This window comes from Melospiza georgiana, chromosome 23 (assembly GCF_028018845.1).
Source record: "Melospiza georgiana isolate bMelGeo1 chromosome 23, bMelGeo1.pri, whole genome shotgun sequence".
NCBI classification, from domain to species: Eukaryota; Metazoa; Chordata; class Aves; order Passeriformes; family Passerellidae; genus Melospiza; species Melospiza georgiana.
In genome coordinates this window covers 8,578,210-8,596,802 of record NC_080452.1, presented here as the reverse complement: position 1 = coordinate 8,596,802, position 18,593 = coordinate 8,578,210, and the positions used below count along the sequence as shown (strand labels likewise).

Genomic DNA, 18,593 nt, shown 5'->3' with positions numbered 1-18,593 from the left:
CTGCTGGGACAGGATCATGGATGGGCTGGGCTGGGAGGATCTTAAATTCCATCTCATCCCACCCCTGCCGTGGCAGGGATACCTTCCACCATCCCAGGGTGCTCCAACCTGGCCTTGGGCACTTCCAGGGCCTGCCCACCCTCACAGGCAGGAATTCCTTCCCTATTATTCCTTCTGGGCACATATTCCACCACCTCGAACTGGGGACTGGGCGTGGGGGGTAACAAAGCCTCATCAGTTTCCACCCTCAGGGAGGGTGGCTGTCTCTCCCAGGGGAGGGAAATTCTCATTCCCAAACTCAGGTGAGGGAAATCCTGACTCCGAAGCCCAGGTGAGGGAAATCCTCACTCCTAAACCCAGGGAATCCTGACTCCCAAACCCAGATGAGGGAAAAAAAAGGCCAGCTTTTCTCCTTCTTCATCTTAGCCTCCATCTTCTGCTATGATGTTGGCACTTTTAGATTGGTTTAGAGTAGAAGCTCACTGTCTAACGTAGGTGATGGGTATTGGAAAGTAATTGTAAATATTGTACACGTAGTTTTTAGTATAAAATTATAACACAGGGGGCAAGCAGAGTACCTCTGACTGTCTCAGGAAGACAAGAAAAACCTTTAATAGATAAGATACAATAAACAACCTTAAGACAGAGAAATAAAGAGCTCTAACTCCTTCTTCGAGCGCTGGGCTGAGAAAAGAGAATTTTTAACTTATGTCAGGGTCACTTTGAGCGGCTGGAAACCCCGAGATCAGCTCCATTGCAGCCCTGCTCCAAGGGAAGCAGCGCTGCAGCAGCCGGACATCACCTCCATCACCTCCTGGGATGAGTCAGGCTGTGCCAGGGCGGTGGCAGCTCCCAGCAGAGCCGCAGGCGCTGAACAAAGGCGCGATCCCCGTTCGGAGCGCAGGGAAGGGTTTAGTCACTGCGGGGCTGAGTCACTGCAGCCGGGACAAGGGACCAGGGACAGCGCGGGGCGGCAGCCGCTCTGCAGGGACTCCGCATGTAAATCACTCTTGTGGCCGTGCCATAAACCGGGACAGGCACGGCTGGAGGGGGAAGAGCCGAGCTGGGCAGGATTTACAGCTGGGGAGGAAAAAACAGAGCACAAGTGGAGTGTTCAAGAATTATAGGTGATATTGCAGCGTATTTCACATGCCACCGGCAGAGCCCAAAGCTGTTTGCTGTGCTGGATGTGTGAATGAAGCAGCTGGGGATGGCCTATCCCTGAAAATATTCAGGACAGACCACAAAGATCCCCCAATTTCATCCTCTGCCATGGTCTGGGACACCTTCCACCAGCCCAGCTTGCTCCAAGCCCTGTCCAACCTCCCCTGGAACACTTCCAGAGATGAAATTGGTGCATCTGGAGGCTGCAGAGGGGTTCAGGTCATTCCCAAATGTGCAGCGGGAATGATATCTGCCTGGAAAAGCAGCCCCAGCTCTCACTGCAGCCGCGGCAGAGCCCATGACAGGAGAATTTCCTACCCACGGCCGCCTGCGCCAGAGCTTGAATCATTTCTGTCTTCGAGGCAGAAAGTCAGAGGATTTCCTTGAAAATAGAGCCTTTGTTTGGCAAATATTTCTCCCATCTGCTCCGGGGCTGTGAGTGCCCTTTGTTGGTTTGATGCTGGTCCTTTCCTCAGCCAGGGCAGTGCCAGTGGCACAGAGGGGACCCTGTGGCCTCAGGGCAGTGCCAGTGGCACAGAGGGGACCCTGTGGCCTCAGGGCAGTGCCAGTGGCACAGAGGGGACCCTGCGGCCTCAGGGCAATGCCAGCGGCACAGAGGGGACCCTGTGGCTCCAGGGCAGTGCCAGTGGCACAGAGGGGACCCTGTGGCCCCAGGGCAGTGCCAGCAGCACAGAGAGGACCCTGTGGCCTCAGGGCAGTGCCAGTGGCACAGAGAGGACCCTGTGGCCTCAGGGCAGTGCCAGTGGCACAGAGGGGACCCTGCGGCCTCAGGGCAATGCCAGTGGCACAGAGGGGACCCTGTGGCTTCAGGGCAATGCCAGCAGCACAGAGGGGACTCTGTGGCCCCAGGGCAGTGCCAGTGGCACAGAGGGGACCCTGCGGCCTCAGGGCAATGCCAGCGGCACAGAGGGGACCCTGTGGCCTGTCTGAGCTGGCGGGGCAGGGAGGAACTGCTGCCCGTGTCAGAGCCCAGGTTTGGTGTGTCAGAAATACCAGGCTACATCCTTAGCGGTTTGGAATTTGGGGCACAGATCGTGGAGCTGTTCTGTGCTTTTAGAGCACCTGAAAAAAAAAAAAAAAAATTGGGATCTGAAGCTGGAGGCGACCGCCTGGAGCCTCCTGGCCCCATCATCCTACAAATGGGTCATAATAAAAAATAAATTAGTGTGAGTCCACAGAAGGCTGCAGAGCTCTATCACTTTCACAGGCTGAGGATCCCCATGAATATTTCATTTAAAATATTCTCCTCTGCTGGCTCGGATCACTGGAATATCCGAGTGGCTCACATTTGTAATGCAACTTTACAGCAGCTTCACCAGCCCCGTGAATCTCAGCCTGGACATCATTCCAGGCCTTTCTTTCCCTCCCTGTTGGTGCAGCACCCTGCATGGAGGAGGGAGCAGGAGGTGCAGCAGGAGCAGGACAAGCCTGAGTGGCTCAGGGCAAGGCTGCAGCGAGGAGCAGGGTGATGGAAAGGGGATGGAGCTGGGAGAGCTCTCCAGCGCTGGATCCCGGTTTTCCATGGGGCAGGGGAAGCCAGCGAGGCTGGCAGAGGCTTTTCATCGCACACACGGTCCGTGAGCAGCTCCCCCTGCCCTCGCAGCACGGCGCTGTTTGTAAACAACCACCTCAAAATACCTTAAAATACCGCCAGCAGGATGTGGCAGCGTCACTGCAGCTGCACCGGGGTGACAAGTGACCTCAGAGAGCCAATATATAGATATATATGTGTGGCACTCAGAGGGCCCCTCAGAGGGCCAAATATATTCTTTCATAATATATTCACAGAATGACGAGGTTGGAGGAGACCTCTCACATCATCGAGTCCAACCTGTGCCCTAACAGCACCAAGCGCCATGTCCAGTCTTTTATTAAATACATCCAGAGATGGTGATTCCACCACCTCCCTGGGAAGAGCATTCCAGTACTTTAGTATTCTTTGGGTGAAAAATTTCTTTCTAATATCCAACCTGTGCCTTCCCTGACGTAGCTTGAGGCTGTGTCCTCTGGTTCTGTTGGAGACCAACCCTACGTGTCTGCAACCTCCCTTCAGGAATTGTAGAGATCAATAAGGGCACCTCTAATCCTCCTCTTCTCCATGCTAAAGAGCCCCAGCTCCTTCAAATGTTCCTCATAGGGCTTGTATTAATTCATATTATTAGTATAATTTTTTTTCCTAGAAATTATTTTATAATATAAAATAATATCTGAATTATAAGATCTGAATTATAAGATCTGAGCTCCCCAGCACAGCCTGGCTGAGGTGTCTTTGCTTTCCATGGGAACAAGGAGTTCGGTGGCACTGAGGAAAGGCCTGGCTGTCCCTGCCAGGCTCCTCTCAGCTGCTTCCCTCCGAGGGGCCCAGAACTGTGGTGGTGCTTACAGGGGTCCCAGGATGAGGAAAGAGATGAGAATCTTGACTCCATGTTTTAGAAGGCTGATTTATTACTTTATGATATACATTATATTAAAAGTAAATTGTATATTAAAACTACACCAAAGAATAGAAGAAAGGATTTCATCAGAAGGCTGGCAAGGAATGGAATGATAATAAAATCTTGTGACTGACTAGACAGTCCAAGACAGCTGGACTGTGATTGGCTATTAATTAAAAGCAACCACATGAGACCAATCACAGATACACCTGTTGCATTCCACAGCAGCAGATAACCATTGTTTTTCTTTTCCTCAACTTCTCAGGAGAAAAATCCTGGCAAAGGGATTTTTCAGAACACATCCTGGTGACACAGAACCCCACCAGGAGCTGCCCTGCAGTGACTCAGCCGGGTCAAACCCTTCCTCCCGACACCTCGGTGGTGTTTGACACTTGCCCTGGCAGAGGCTGAGCTCTAATAATAACAACCCCCACATTTTCTACAGCTTCGGGAAATCTCGGGCGGTTTTGCACAGCCTGGAGTCTATTTGGAGCTCAAGGCTTCTAAGGATGTGTCAAGGACGGAGAGTTTTGGTACCTGGGAAGGCATCATGGGAAGGGGCTGTTGCCAGGACAGCTCTGCTAAACCACACCAGCAGGAAAACAACGATGGCTGAGTGAATTTGCCACTGTCATGGTCTGGATTAAACACCCTGGGGATGAGCAGGGCGTGCATCTCTCACAGCCCTGATTTCAGGGTGAGCATCTCTCTCACAGCCCTGATTTCAGGGTGAGCATCTCTCTCACAGCCCTGATTTCAGGGTGTGCATCTCTCACAATCCTGATTTCAGGGTGAGCATATCTCTCACAGCCCCAGTTTCAGGGTATGCATTTCTCTCACAGCCCCGATTTCAGGGTGAGCATCTCTCTCACAGCCCTGATTTCATACTGAACAGGGTGAGCATCTCTCACAGCCCCAGTTTCAGCCTGGCCAGGGTTAATGTCTCTCTCACAGCCCCAATTTCAGGGTGAGCATCTCTCACAGCCCCAGTTTCAGCCTGACCAGGGCAGTTTGGCTTCTACATCCCCGTTCTGTGACGTTCCCCAGGGATGGGCAGGAACACGAGGCGGGGCTGGGAAAGCCTCCAGCAGCTCAGGGCGTCTCCAAACTGTGTCCCCACACCTGGAGCAGGTGCCCAAGCTCCGGGCAGGTGCGGGGAGGGAGCATCGAGGCCGGGCCGGCTCCAGAGCAGCCCCGGGGCGCTCAGGGGAAGCCCGGGAGCGCTGGAGCGAGCAGCGCAGCCTTTGTCCCGGCTGGGTGTGCCCTTCCTGGCATACAATTCCCAGATTAGCCCGAGCCGGGCTGCCAGCAGCTCCTGCTGTCAGGGCTGGGAATGCTCTGGGGGCTGGGAATGTTCTGAGAGCCGGGAATGCTCTGAGGGAAGGGAATGCTCTGGGGCCTGGGAATGTTCTGGGACCTGGGAATGCTGGCTGGGAATACTCTGGGGCCTGGGAATGTCTGAGGGCTGGGATTGCTCTGAGGGCTGGGAATGTTCTGGGATCTGGGAATGTCTGAGGGCTGGGAATGTTCTGGAATCTGGGAATGCTGGCTGGGAATGCTCTGGGGCCTGGGAATTTCTGAGGGCTGGGAATGTTCTCAGGGCTGGGAATGTTCTGAGGGCTGGGAATGTTCTGGGATCTGGGAATATTCTGGGACCTGGGAATGCTCTGAGGGAAGGGAATGTTCTCTGGGCTGGGAATGTTCTGAGGGCTGGGAATGCTGGCTGGGAATGTCTGAGGGCTGGGAATGTTCTGGGGCCTGGGAATGCTCTGAGGGCCGGGAATGTTCTGAGGGCTGGGAATGCTGGCTGGGAATGCTCCGAGGGCCGGGAATGTTCTGAGGGCTGGGAATGTCTGAGGGCCGGGAATGTTCTGAGGGCTGGGAATGCTCTGGGATCTGGGAATGTTCTCCGAGGGGTTGCACAGCAGATCCTCCCCTCCAAGGCACCTCATGGGTCACTGCCAGACTGGTGACCGACTCTGAATTTCAGCCTGAGGGGGGCTTTGTGCAGGATCGGCCCGCTGGCCATGGAAAGCCTCCATTCCGTGGGGAATTCCTGACCCTGGCTGCCCTCAGCCAGCAGCACACTCCTCCCGCAGGCAGGGACAGCCCGGGAGGGAGGAAAAAGCCATTTCCTTAGTTCTGTGCTCCTGCAGAGCCCAGAGCCAGCACGGGGGGACACCCCGGCGTGGGGACACCACGGGAAAGGTGCCCTGTCCCCCTCGGGTCCCCCAGAGGGAAACTCTGGGACAAACCTGGCCAACAACAGGGCTTTGCTGGGTGGGGTTTTACCGTTCTGGGAATTGCTGAGTGTGCAGGAGGTGAATCCACCCACCCAAAAAAACCCTGAAAACCCCTTTGATCCGTGCAGAGCCGGTCCCACCGTGCTGTCCGTGCTGTCCCCGCTGTCCCCTGGCCCGGAGCCGGAGCCAGCGGTGTCTGCGCCTCCCAGCCGGGTTAGCCCGGCTCAGCTCGGCTCGCTGGGAAGTCGGACAGTGCCACCTGGTGCTCCGAGGAGATGGAGAACCACGGAATCCTCGGGTTGGAATGGACCTTAAAGCCCACCCAGTGCCATGGCAGGTGTGAAAAATGCATGTATTTTATGATTGGCTCTTCGCAAATGTTAAAATGAATATTATATGTGTTAGAAAGTGATGCTGTATTAATTCTGTTAAATAGTGTGTTAAATATAGTTTTAGGTTATAACAAAATGTTAAAATAGAAACTATGCTATGTAAGATACTTTTTTAAAGGGAAGGATTCGCAGTGAGATAGCAGCCACAGGACACCTGAATCTTTCAGAGAAAGAGAATTTATTGCCCCATTATCAGAAGAAATGAACTTCTTCCTGCCTCAAAGGCGCTGTTAGGATTCGGAGGAAGAAGCTGACGATGACCAGACAGAATCCTGTATTTGAATGGAATTTATGCATTATGTATGAAGTGTATGAATATGCAACAGGCTGTTGGTTTTAAGGGTTAATCCTTTGTAAACTTGGGTCCTTTTTCGGGCTTGTGCTGCCCAGAAAGAGGTACCTGGATGTCTGTAACTCTTTGTCTTTATTGTCTCATATTGTCCTAATTCAAATTATCCAAATTATTATTAGTCTAACTGTATTACTATTTTTATAACCATTTTATTACTATTAAACTTTTACAATTTTAAAAACAAGTGATTGACGTTTTTCACAGCAGGGACACCTTCACTGTCCCGGGCTGCTCCAACCTGGCCTCGGACACTCCAAGGTCAGCCCCAGCTTCTCTGGGCACCCTGTGCCAGGGCCTGCCCACCCTCATGGGGAGGAATTTCTGCTGAAATCCTGTCTGGCCCTGCCCCTGGCAGGTAATTTCTGTCCTGGCTCAGCTCCTGAGCAGCAGCACACCCCAGGGGTGTGCAGGGCTCTCTGCAGCCCCACTCAGGAGCAGCTCCTCCTTGCTTTCCATCCCAGTGCCCAGGCAAGAGCCTGCAGTGGAAACAGAGCCGGGCAGGGATGATGTCAGTGCTGACAGTGTCCAGCAGCTCCCTTCTGATGGAACTGACACCAGCAGCTGAGCTGGGAATAAACCTCTCCCTCTGCTCCCACCCTTCCCCCTCCGGGGGCCATTTCATCACCCAGGGCTCCAGGAATGCTCCGTGGCACGGGGCAGATGTGCCTGGCACCAACGGGCCAAGCAGCCCCAAAAGCCAAGGGCTGCCCACTGCTGACCAGCAGGTCCCAAGGTTACTCCCTCCTCAGCTGGGAGGGATGGAAGAACCTCCAGGACACCCCTGGGGGGCCATGGGAGAGCTGGGATCAGTTTTGATCCTGGTTCTCCATCCTTACACCTTTTCCAAGGCCTGGGACCCTCCTCAGAGCATCCCCCACTCTCCCCATCCTCTCACCCCCCTCACCTGAAGCCCTTTGTGGCTGCTCGTGTTCCAGAGCCTCTTCCCCAGGGACACCTCTGCTTTTGGGGGCCCTGCACCTTCACCTGGCCAAAACAATCCCAAAACAAAGGACAGTGACTCCCCCGAGCTGTCACCTCCCGTCCCTCTGTGGGAACTGAACTTCTCTCAGGAATGGCTGAGAGAGGATCCTCATATTCCAGATATTCCAGAGCCAAGGGACCCATTCCAGGCAGGAATCCCAACAATCGCGGGGCAGAGCAGATCCCTCGGAGCGCTCCTGCCGCTCGGGTGATGCCATAATCGCACTCGGGCTCTGCCCAGCCCCAAAGCTCTGCTGCTTATCTGGCATTTGCCAGCCCCAGCAGCCGCCCTGGCAGCGGCCCAAGCAGCGAGGAGAGGAAAAGCAGCTGGGGTTCAGATTGCTGAGCCCTCCAGGGCTGAATCTCTCTCGAGCTGCTGCGATTTCCCCAAAATCTCCGCGGATTTCGAATTCCCCGAGGCGCTTGGTGGGAGCCACCTCTGCCACCAGGGACTTTGGTTTGTTTTTTCCTGCTGGATCGATACAAGTTCCTTCCCAGGAAAAAGAAACTCTCAAATCGTTACTTTAACCGGGCTCTCAGCCTGGCAGAGGAGGAATTTAAGGTTCAGCCGTGAGGAAAACTCCTGGAGAAGCCAGGGAGGAGCAGAGGACGTGCGGGAGAGCGGATCTCCGGGGATGGCACAGGCTGTGCGGTACCAACCCCGCACCCTGCACCCCCCGAGCCGCGCAGGGACCCGGAGATGCTTCAGCTTCCCCCAAGGAACCCCCAGAACCCCCCAAAAACTCGCCCGGAGCTCGGGGGTTGGTGCCTCTAGAGGGAGCTGAATAAATCTGAATAAAGCGCGGCTCTATCTATGGTCACTGGGGTTGGGTTTCTACTTGATTTTTTTTTTCCTCTTCTTCTCTTCCCTCCTCCTCCTCGGCCCCGCGCGCTTCCTTTGCCCGGGCGGGAGGCAGGAAGGGAGCGGCCGGAGGGATGGAGCGGGTCCCGGCAGGGATGCGGTAGCTCCCGGGACATCCCGACCCGCCGGGACGCGGTGAGCGGAGTTTCCCCCCCGTTTCCCCCTCCCCAAACTCTCCTGGGATGGGTTATCCCCGTTCTCCGGGCCGGGATGGGATGGGCAGGGATGGAGCGGCAGTGCGGGGTGCGGGGTGCGGGAGGGGGGACAGGGACAAAGTTTGCGGTGGGTGTGAGAAACCCCCGGGCCAGGGCTGGAGGTCCCGCTCCGGGCGGGTCTCTGCCCCAAAAAGGGAATTTAGCTGCCCCAAAAAGGGAATTTTTCCTCGTTTAACCGATTTTTTTCCAGCTGGGAGGTGACAGTGCCCGCGGCATCAGGGCAGGGGACACCGGTGGGCAGGGGACACCGGTGGGCACAGCTGTCCCCGCCGGGGATCGGGTGACACCCGTCCCGCCACGCCCGGGCGGTGACCCGGACACGGGCACGGCGCCTGTGGCTGTGCTGGCCCCGCCGGGACCCCCGAGCACGGTTTGGGGGTGACCTTGGCTGGGTGGATGCTGGGGGTCCTGTGCCCACCCTGGGGCCGTGCTGGGTGGGCAGATCCCAAACTTGCAACCACCGAACTGGGGCAACCCCAAACTGTTCAAACCCCGAACTGTTCAACCCCTCAAACTGTGCAACCCCCGAACTGTGCTACCCCCAAACTGGGCAAGCCCCAAACTGGGCAAATGGCCCCAAACTGGCCAAATTTTGCTGCCCTGGGGCAGGGGCAGGGGGGAGAAGCGGCTCTGGCCCCGCTGGCCGGGCAGGGATGGGGTCAGGGATCCTGTGGGATCTCTGTCCTGCAGGAATCGCTGCCAAGGCTCGTCCCAAGGGATGCTCCATCAATTTCCTGGCATTCAGAACAGTCAGGGGGTGATTCCAGAGCCCCTGGCTGGGCTCGGGTATCGGGATTGCAGCTGCTTTAACCCCTTGCAGCCTCCTACAGGACCCTCGTAGTGTGGATGAGACCCTGCAGCTGCCCCGACACCCTGCTTTGAGCCCTGACTCACATCATGGAGGGTTTTTATTTCCTGCAGCCCCAGGGTTTTTATTTCCTGCAGTCTCTGGGTGTCTGGGTGTCACCTCCTGGTTCACACCCTTGTTCCTGTAATAAAGGGGGAACGGGGAAGCTGGGAAGCAGGAGGAGCACGGGCAGCAGCTCTGGAAGCTGGAGAGGATGGCCTGAGGCACCCTGAGCCCTGCAGAGACGGACAGGGAACTCTTCTGGGAGTCCACATGGACATTTGGGGCCGGTTGAGGGTGGTGACAGCAGTGACAGGGCCTCAGCATCACGTGTGACAGAGAAAACAGCGCTGCCAGGGGCCAGAAGGAAACCGAAAACAAAGGACACTGCAGGGCTTCCGAAACGAAACTCAAGTTGAAAACCATGAGTCATCTGCTCTGGGCTCCTGTGCTGCACAGGCAGCACAGTGCTCCAGGAAGTCCTCGCTCCTCACTTACCCATCCCAGGCAGGAAAAGTCACCATCACCCCTGGGCATCCCGGGCACCCCTGGGCAGCCCTGGGTCTCTGTGGGCACAGCCCTCTGCCCCACAGGCCAAGCTGGAAAAGCTCCAGGGGATCCTGAGCTCTGTACTGGGTGCACGCACACCCTGCTCAGCAGTGGCACTGTGGGGTACAGAGGAGATCCCCACTGTTCCCACAGCTCCAAGGAGCTGCTCCCAGCTTCGGAACAGCTCCGAGTCCTCCCAGTGCAGGTGGGCTCGGCCAGGGGCTGGGATGGCAAAGGGGGAAGCACAGGAGGCTCCTGAGTGGAGGAGGAGATGGACATCACCCGAAGGATCTGCACATCCCAGGGGATGGACACTATCCAAGGGATCTGCACCATCCCAAGGGATCTGCACCATCTTAAAGGGTGGACACCATCCCAAAGGATCTGTACATCCCAAAGGATGGACACCATCCAAAGGATCTGTACATCCCAGGGGATGGACACTATCCAAGGGATCTGCACCATCCCAAGGGATCTGCACATCCCAAAGGATGGACATCATCCAAAAGATCTGCACCTTCCCTAGGGATCTGCACCATCTCAAAGGATGGACAACATCCAAGGGATCTGCACCATCCAAAGGATCTGTACATCCCAAAGGATCTGTACATCCCAAAGGATGGACACCATCCCAAAGCATCTGTACATCCCAGGGGATAGACACTATCCAAGGGATCTGCACCATCCCAAGGGATCTGTAATCCCAGGGGATCTGCACATCCCAAAGGATCTGTACATCCCAAGGGATGGACACCATCCCAAGGGATCTGCACCACCCCAAAGCATGGACACCATCCAAAAGATCTGCACCATCCCAGGATAGGGAATTCTGTGATTCTGAGAGCCAGGAGAGGCAGCTCTGCAGCTGATTTGGCCAGTGCCCAGCAGCTCTCCCAGGGATTTACCCCTGGTCCCAGCTGATGATCCTCACTGCCTTCTCAGCTCTGCCTTGGATGGGGATTTTGTGTTTGGGGAGGAAGGGGGCAATCCTGTCCTCCAAACTGAGAGTGTAGGAAAAATCAGCATTTCCATCCTGCTCACCAGGCTCAGGCACCTGTGCAGCTGTGCAGGACCTCGTGGTTTTCCCAGCTTTGCACTTCCAGGCCCCCTCCCACAGCAAATGGGCTGTTCTTCCATTTCTTTTCCTTCTGAACAATGTCCAGTTTGAAGCCATGAGCTTGAACCACCTTGTGCACTTCTCCCATACCCATGGGTGGTTATTTATCCCTACCCAGCACTTCTTTATTTTTGTCCAGGGTGCAATTTAAATTTTGGGGTGTCAGGAATTGTGTTTCAGCTTTGGTGCAGATGAGGAAAGTCCCCAGCTCAGCCCTCAGTGGAAATGTGGGCTGGGAATGTGCTCTGGAATGTCAGACAGCAGCAAGGAGCTGCCCTGATCCCATTAATCCTGACAGGAACTTTGTGGCCTCAAGGAGCTCTGATGAGCCTTGAACTGCAGCTTTAGGACACCTGTGAACTTCAGGGAAAAGATGAGCTTTGTGTTTAGTTCCCATTTATTTAATTTTCTTATTTTCTGAGAGGGGGAATGTAAAGAACAAAGGGAATTCGAGGAAATTGGAGTCCTGGAGGAAATCAGGGCTCATCTCATGAAGATGATGTCAGGCAGCTCAGTGTGGTCACAGCCAGGGAGCCTCAGAGCTGCTGGAATTTTTGTTCCTGACTTTTGGAAAGCTCTGTGGGCTGGGCTGAGCAGGAGCTGATGCAGCCCACAACTTTTGAAAGCAGTAGGAAAGTCCATTAGAGGTGGGAGGTCTCTTTTATTGACAAAAATGACATCAGCACCCTCCTAAGAAAACGAAACCATCATCAGCATCCTTATAGAAAGGGAGCCAGGGAAGTCAGAGTGCACTCAAATCCCTCCTGTGCGTACAGAATGAGTGTTCTGCAGGGGAGGAACCAGCTCTGGCAGAGATAAAAGCACAGGGCTCTGCTCCTCGGGCTGTGAGGGACCACAGGGCTCCTCCAGGCACTCACCATCTCCATCCCCTTCCAGGTGAAGCTGCCATCCCCAGAGCTCTCTGCAATGGCCTCAGGGAATGAGGGGAATGAGGAACGCCGGGGGAGCCACGGGCTCAGCTCAGGTAAAGGGTTCTGGGGGCTCTGGGTGCTCCTCTCCTCTTCAAACCTTTGTTTTCTTAATTCATTTCCCTGCTGTTTTCCTTTGGCAAAACGGGATTTCCTGTCTCCAGGGCTTTTTGCAAGGCTGGGGTAACAGATCTGCTCTGTAAGGAGCTGGATTGGACTGGGAGGTGCTGGGGTAACAGATCAGCTCTGTAAGGAGCTGGATTGGACTGGGAGGTGCTCAGAGCTTTTGGGAAATGCTGGGAGCATCCTGGTCTAGAGGGAGGTGTCCCTGGGTGGAATTGGGTAAGGTTTGAGGTTCTTTTCCATCCAAAATAACCAAGGATTGTGTGCTTGGCATAGGATGGTCAGGGTGGGCAGCAAGGTGGGATTGGAGGCACGAAGAGAACAAAGTGCTGGGAGCTGCCTGGCGTTGTGCATTTCCTTCCCTGAGCATGAGAGAGTGGGAGGTGTTTGGGGTTGAAATCACAGAGGAAAACACAGATCTCAGTCAGTCTGGGTGGCCTTGGGGTGACACCAGGTGCTGTGTGCCCTGGCAGGGCAGTGGTGACAGGCTGGGCCACTGTCCCCATGTGAGCCCAGCCCAGCCCTGCCCTGGTTACTGGGTGAAACTGGGAGTGGGGCTGGCAGGAAAAACCCTCAGCTCAGCCCAGCAGGTGAAGGGTGGGACACGGTGACTCCTGGTGCTGCTGGGCAGGTGAGGAGGGTAAATCACACATGGAGCAGACACGGAGCAATTCCTCCCTTCCAGAGATCCCTGAGCAGCTCCAAACTTCCCCTTGGCACTGTTTGCCACCAGGCAAACCCTGACCCAGATCCCTTGGGTGGGAGAGATCCCAAGAAATCCCAATGGGAACAGCACCTGTGGGAAGGGGGAATGTGTCCTCCTGTCCTGGCGTTCCTAAAAATAGCTCCAGGGATTTTTTTTTTTTGGTGCAGAGATTTCCTCTTGTGTCTGGCTGAGTGTTTGCCCTCCTCTCCCTGAAACTCTGACTCAGTTGGTTTCATTTTCTTGCTCTCCCCTTGGAACGTCACAGACTGCAACTGTAAGAAAGTGAAAGAGAGGGGAAGTCTGGAGATCTGTTGGCCAAACAAACCCTTGTCTAGGAACAGAAATCGACCCCTGGAAAAGTGACAGGAGCTGTCCTTTCCCTTCAGCTCTGCTGGTGTCACCTGAGCATGGCAGGTCCAGCCAGGACAGGGAGGTGGCAGCAGCTGGCAAAGCCTGTGAGGAGGATTTGGTGTGATTTGGGGGTTGGGATGGGCTGTGTGGGGCAGCACTGCCAGCACAGCTGTGCCCTCACTTCCCAGCCCTGGGCAGGAAGATCTCAGGATGGAAATGCAGATTCTGGAAAGCTGCGTGGCCAGTCTGCATTTCTGGGATTTCTGAGATTTCTGGGATGGTGGGACAGGGTTTGGTGTTCCTGGTCCCTGTGGGGTCACTCAGAGGGGCTGTGGGAGCCACTGTCCCCTCCTGGAGCTTCTGGAGCAGCCCAAACCAAGCTCCAATCCAGGACATCCCATGGGGACCTTCCCTGGAGCTGTGGAATGTGTGTGATGAGGGATCTGTCACCGTGGAGCTGAAACACTCCCTGCCCCAGTGGGGCTGGGACACCGGTGTGGGTCTGCAGAAGGTTCTGTGGGGACATGTGTGGGTCTGGAGACATTTCTGTGGGCCTGGAGATGTTTATGTGGGCACAGGGACATGTGTGTGGGTCTGGAGAAGGTTCTGTGGGAACATGTGTGGGTCTGGAGACATTTCTGTGGGTCTGGAGATGTTTATGTGGGCACAGAGACATGTGTGTGGGTCTGCAGAAGGTTCTGTGGGGACATGTGTGGGTCTGGAGACATTTCTGTGGGCCTGGAGATGTTTATGTGGGCACAGGGACATGTGTGGGTCTGGAGAAGGTTCTGTGCAGGCATGTGTGCATCTGGAGAAGGTTGTATGGAGACAAGGACAGATGTGTGGGTCTGGAGAGGGCTGTGAGGGTGCAGAGACACCTGTGTGGGTCTGGAGAGGGTTGTGTGGTGACATGTGTGGGTCTAGAGAAGGTTGTATGGAGACAAGGACAAATGTGCGGATCTGGAGAAGGCTTTGTGGGTGTAGGGACACACCAAGGACCTGTGTGGGTCTGGAGAAGGTTGTGTGGTGACATGTGTGGGTCTGGAGATGGTAGTGTGGGGACAGGGATACATGTGGGGGTCTGGAGAAGATTGTATGGAGACAAGGACAAATGCGTCGGTCTGGAGAAGGTTCTGTGGGGACATGTGTGGGTCTGGAGGAGGTTCTGTGGGAATGGCCCCTTCCAAACCTGAGAATGGACAGAGATGGCCTGATGTCTGTCTGTCTGTCCCTGCAGAAGGCCGCGTGGCAGAGGAGGCTGAAGAGGTGTTCCGCAGCTACGCCTTCTACTGCTACCAGCAGGAGCGCCAGGAGCGCGGCGCGGAGCTGCCGCCCGACCCCGAGATCGAGCAGATCCAGCAGGACCTGGAGAGGTAAATCCCTGCTCCCACCCCTGCCCTGGGCCAGGCCGTGCTCCGGAGCCTGGCCTGACTCCTCCTCACCCCCCAGCACGGGCAGCCAGGTGGGGCAGCGCCTGGCCATCATCGGGGACGACATCTACCAGCGCTACGACCCCGAGTTCCGCACCATGCTGGAGATCCTGCAGCCCACCCGCCACAACGCCTACGAGACCTTCACCAAAATTGCCTCCAGGTAAAGCCTCAGAGCTCCTGGACTGGGCTGGGGGCTTCCCCTGCAGGAGAAGTGAAGGGGAGGTTGGATGTGGTCAGTGCTGTTGGTTAAACCCACACTCTGTTTGAGCTTCACCCTCCAGCCCTCAGGCTTCCTGGGGTTATTCCTGTGTTTTCTGCCTGCTCCTATCATTGTGCCCTCCCAGGCCTTGCCCAGCTGCCTGGGGTCCCTCAGGGGATGTCCCCCATGCCTGTCCCAGCTCCCCCTCTGGGGCACAACCAGCTCCTGCTGTCCCCTGCTCCAGGCTGGGACATCCCAGGGAACAACGCTTGTTGGAGGTGGGATGGTCACAGAAATCTTGGAATCATGGAATGGTTGGGTCAGGAGGGACCTTGAAGACCACCTCAGTCCAGCCCCTACCATGGGCAGGATGCCACACACGAGGTGGCTCAGAGTCCCCACCCAAGCTGGTCCTCATGGACACCTTGGTATGGGAGTGGCTCCACGGGCTGGCAGAGCCTGCAGGTGACACCCAGAGCCTCCTGCAGGTGACACCCAGAGCCTGCAGGTGACACACACAGAGCCTCCTGCAGGTGACACACCCAGAGCCTCCTGCAGGTGACACATACAGAGCCTGCAGGTGACACACACAGAGCCTCCTGCAGGTGACACACATAGAGCCTCCTGCAGGTGACACCCAGAGCCTCCTGCAGGTGACACACATAGAGCCTCCTGCAGGTGACACACACAGAGCCTCCTGCAGGTGACAGCCACCCAAAGCACAGTGACAGGTGAGGAGTGAGGGCACAGACCTGGAAACCTTCCTGCCAGGACTTCCCAGGGAAGTTTGGATTGAGGAGGCACCAAGGGGTTCTGTGCCCACCCAGCTCAGGCAGGATGGGTCTCTGGGCTCCTGTCAGTGCTCCAAACACCTCTGGCTGTGACAGCCCTGTCCCTGTGCTCGGTGTTTGTGTCTAATTCCTCTTTTCTCCACTGTTTAACTCCTTCCTTTCTGTCCTTTTCCTGCTCCCCTATCCGGGCAGCCGTGCTGGCTGAGGCGGCAACACACGCAGGTAAATTAACCCCTGTCCCTGTCCTTGTCACACTCAGGTAAATTAAATTAACCCCTGTCCCTGTCCTTGTCACACTCAGGTAAATTAACCCCTGTCACACTCAGGTAAATTAAATTAACCCCTGTCCCTGTCCTGGACACACTCAGGTAAATTAAATTAACCCCTGTCCTTGTCCTTGTCACACTCAGGTAAATTAACCCCTGTCACACTCAGGTAAGTTAAATTAACCCCTGTCCCTGTCCTGGTCACACTCAGGTAACTTAACTCTTGTCACACTCAGGTAAATTTGCAAACTGTTGTGGAGCCTCTTTTTCCCAGCAGTGTTTGGATTCCCATGGAAAATTCTGAGCGTGGCTCCATTTCTGAGTCACTTCTCTCAACTCCCATGAAAAGATTTTCTATAATATCCAACCTCAGCTTTTCCTGCTACAATTTTGGGGCCATTTCCTCAATGTTGACTGCCCTGCTCAAGATTCTGTGGTGTAGGCAGCTGTTCCGAGGCTGGCCAACCCTTCCAGAAGAAAAAAATTCCAATAATATCCAACCTAAGCTTTTCTTGCTACAGTTTTGGGGCCATTTCCTCAATGTTGACTGCACTGCTCAAGATCCTCCAGCTTGGCCAAGCCTTCCAGAGAAAAAAAAATCCTTAATATCTAATAAAAAATTTTCCTGGTACAATTTTGGGGCCGTTTCCTCAGTCTTGACTGCACTGCTCAAGACTGAGCAGTGTAGGCAGCTGTTCCATGGCTGGCCAACGCTTCCAGAGAAAAAAATTCCAACAATATCCTACCTAAACTTTTCCTGCTACAATTTTGGGGCCATTTCCTCAATGTTGACTGCCCTGCTCAAGATTCCCCAGTGTAGGCTGGCCAACCCTTTTAGAGAAAAAAAAAATCCAATAATATCCAATTTAAGCTTTTCCTGGTACAATCTGGGGCCGTTTCCTCAATCCTGATCATTTTGCTCAGGATCCTCCAGCTTGGCCAACGCTTCCAGAGGAAAAAAATTCCAATAACATCCAACCTAAGCTTTTCTTGCTACAATTTTGGGGCCGTTTCCTCAATGTTGACTGCACTGCTCAAGATTCCCCAGCTTGTTCCAAGGCCAGCCAACCCTTCCAGAGGAAAAATATTCCAATAACATCCAACCCAAGCTTTTCTTGCTACAATTTTGGGGCCATTTCCTCAATGTTGACCCCGCTGCCCCGGCCAGTTCCGAGCTGGGAGCTCAGGGCAGGAATTCAGCCATCTCCTGAGGTGTTTTTTTTTTGCAGCCTGTTTGAGAGTGGCATCAACTGGGGCCGGGTGATCGCCCTGCTGGCCTTCGGGTACCGCCTGGCCATGCACGTGTGGCAGCACGGCGTCAGCGGCTTCCTGCGGCGCATCGCGCGCTACGTCGGCGAGTTCATGCTGCAGCACCACATCGCGCGCTGGATCGTGCAGCAGGGAGGATGGGTGAGCGCACAGGGGCACCTCTGGGCACGTTTGGGCACATTTGGGGCAGCTCTGGGCGGGTTTGGGCACGTTTGGGGCAGCTCTGGGCAGATTTGGGCACGTTTGGGGCAGGTTTGGGGCAGCTCTGGGCAGGTTTGGGGCAGGTTTGGGGCAGCTCTGGGCAGGTTTGGGCAAGTTTGCGGCAGGTTTGGGGGCAGGTTTGGGGGCAGGTTTGGGGGCAGTTTTGGGGGCAGTTTTGGGGGCAGGTAGCAGGGTTTGAGGAAGATTTAGGGGCAGGTTTGGGACAGCTTGGGGTAGCTCTGAGGCAGGTTAGGGGCAGCTTTGGGGGCAGGGTTTGGTGCAGTTTTGGGGGCAGGTTTGGGATAGCTCTGGGGGCAGGGGGCGTGTTTGGAGGCAGGGGGCAGGTCGAGGGCAGGTTAGGGGCAGCTTTGGGGGCAGGGTTTGAGGCAGGTTTGGGGGCAGGTTTGGGGCAGCTCTGGGGCAGCTTTGGGGGCAGGGAGCAAGGTTTGGGAGCAGGGGACAGCAGTGGGGGCAGTTTTGGGGGCAGATTTGAGGGCAGCTTTGGGGGCAGTCTTGTGCCAGCTTTGGGGGCAGTTTTGGGGCAGCTTTGGAGGCAGAGGGCAGGGTTTGGAAGTAGGTGGCAGGGTTTGGGGGCAGCTCAGGGGCAGGTTTGGGGTTTATGGGCAGGCAGCTTTGGGGGCAGTCTTGGAGCAGCTTTGTGGGCAGGTTTAGGGGCAGACAGCAGGGTTTGGGGGCAGACAGCAGGGTTTGGGGGAAGCTTTGGGGGCAGCTCTGGGGGGAGGCAGCAGGGTTTGTGGACAGCTTTGGGGGCAGCTTTAGGGACAGTTTTGTGGCAGTTTTGGGGGCAGAGTTTGGAAGCAGGGGGTGGGCTTGGGGGCAAGGGGCAGGGTTTGGGGGCAGTTTTGGGGTCAGGGCTTGGGGACAGGGGGGTATAGTTTCGGGGTCAGGAGGGCAGGTTTGGGGTCAGGGGCAGGGTAGCTGAAGGGGTCAGGGATTGAGGGTCAGAGGCTGAGGTTTGGGGGTCGAGGACACTGCCAGGACTGACCCCCCCGTGTCCCCTCCCTGGCAGGAGGCTGTGCAGAACCTGGACAATGTGTATGTGAAGTACCTGCTGGTGGTGGCCGTGGTGGTGGTGCTGGGGCACCTGGTGCTGCGGCGCTTCCTCACCCCCTGAGGGGGGCACCGG

At 55.6% G+C, this 18,593-nt stretch overlaps 1 protein-coding gene across 1 annotated transcript; it reads left to right on the top strand.

Annotated features, from left to right (window-relative positions):
- Positions 1-8,505: 8,505 nt before the first annotated feature.
- BAK1 (BCL2 antagonist/killer 1) lies at positions 8,506-18,593 on the top strand. The gene is made up of 6 exons (XM_058039764.1): positions 8,506-8,585; positions 12,076-12,163; positions 14,525-14,660; positions 14,737-14,880; positions 17,206-17,386; positions 18,477-18,593. Exons 2-6 carry the CDS (start codon positions 12,106-12,108, stop codon positions 18,579-18,581), a joined length of 624 nt encoding a protein of 207 aa, XP_057895747.1. The 5' UTR covers positions 8,506-8,585; positions 12,076-12,105; the 3' UTR covers positions 18,582-18,593.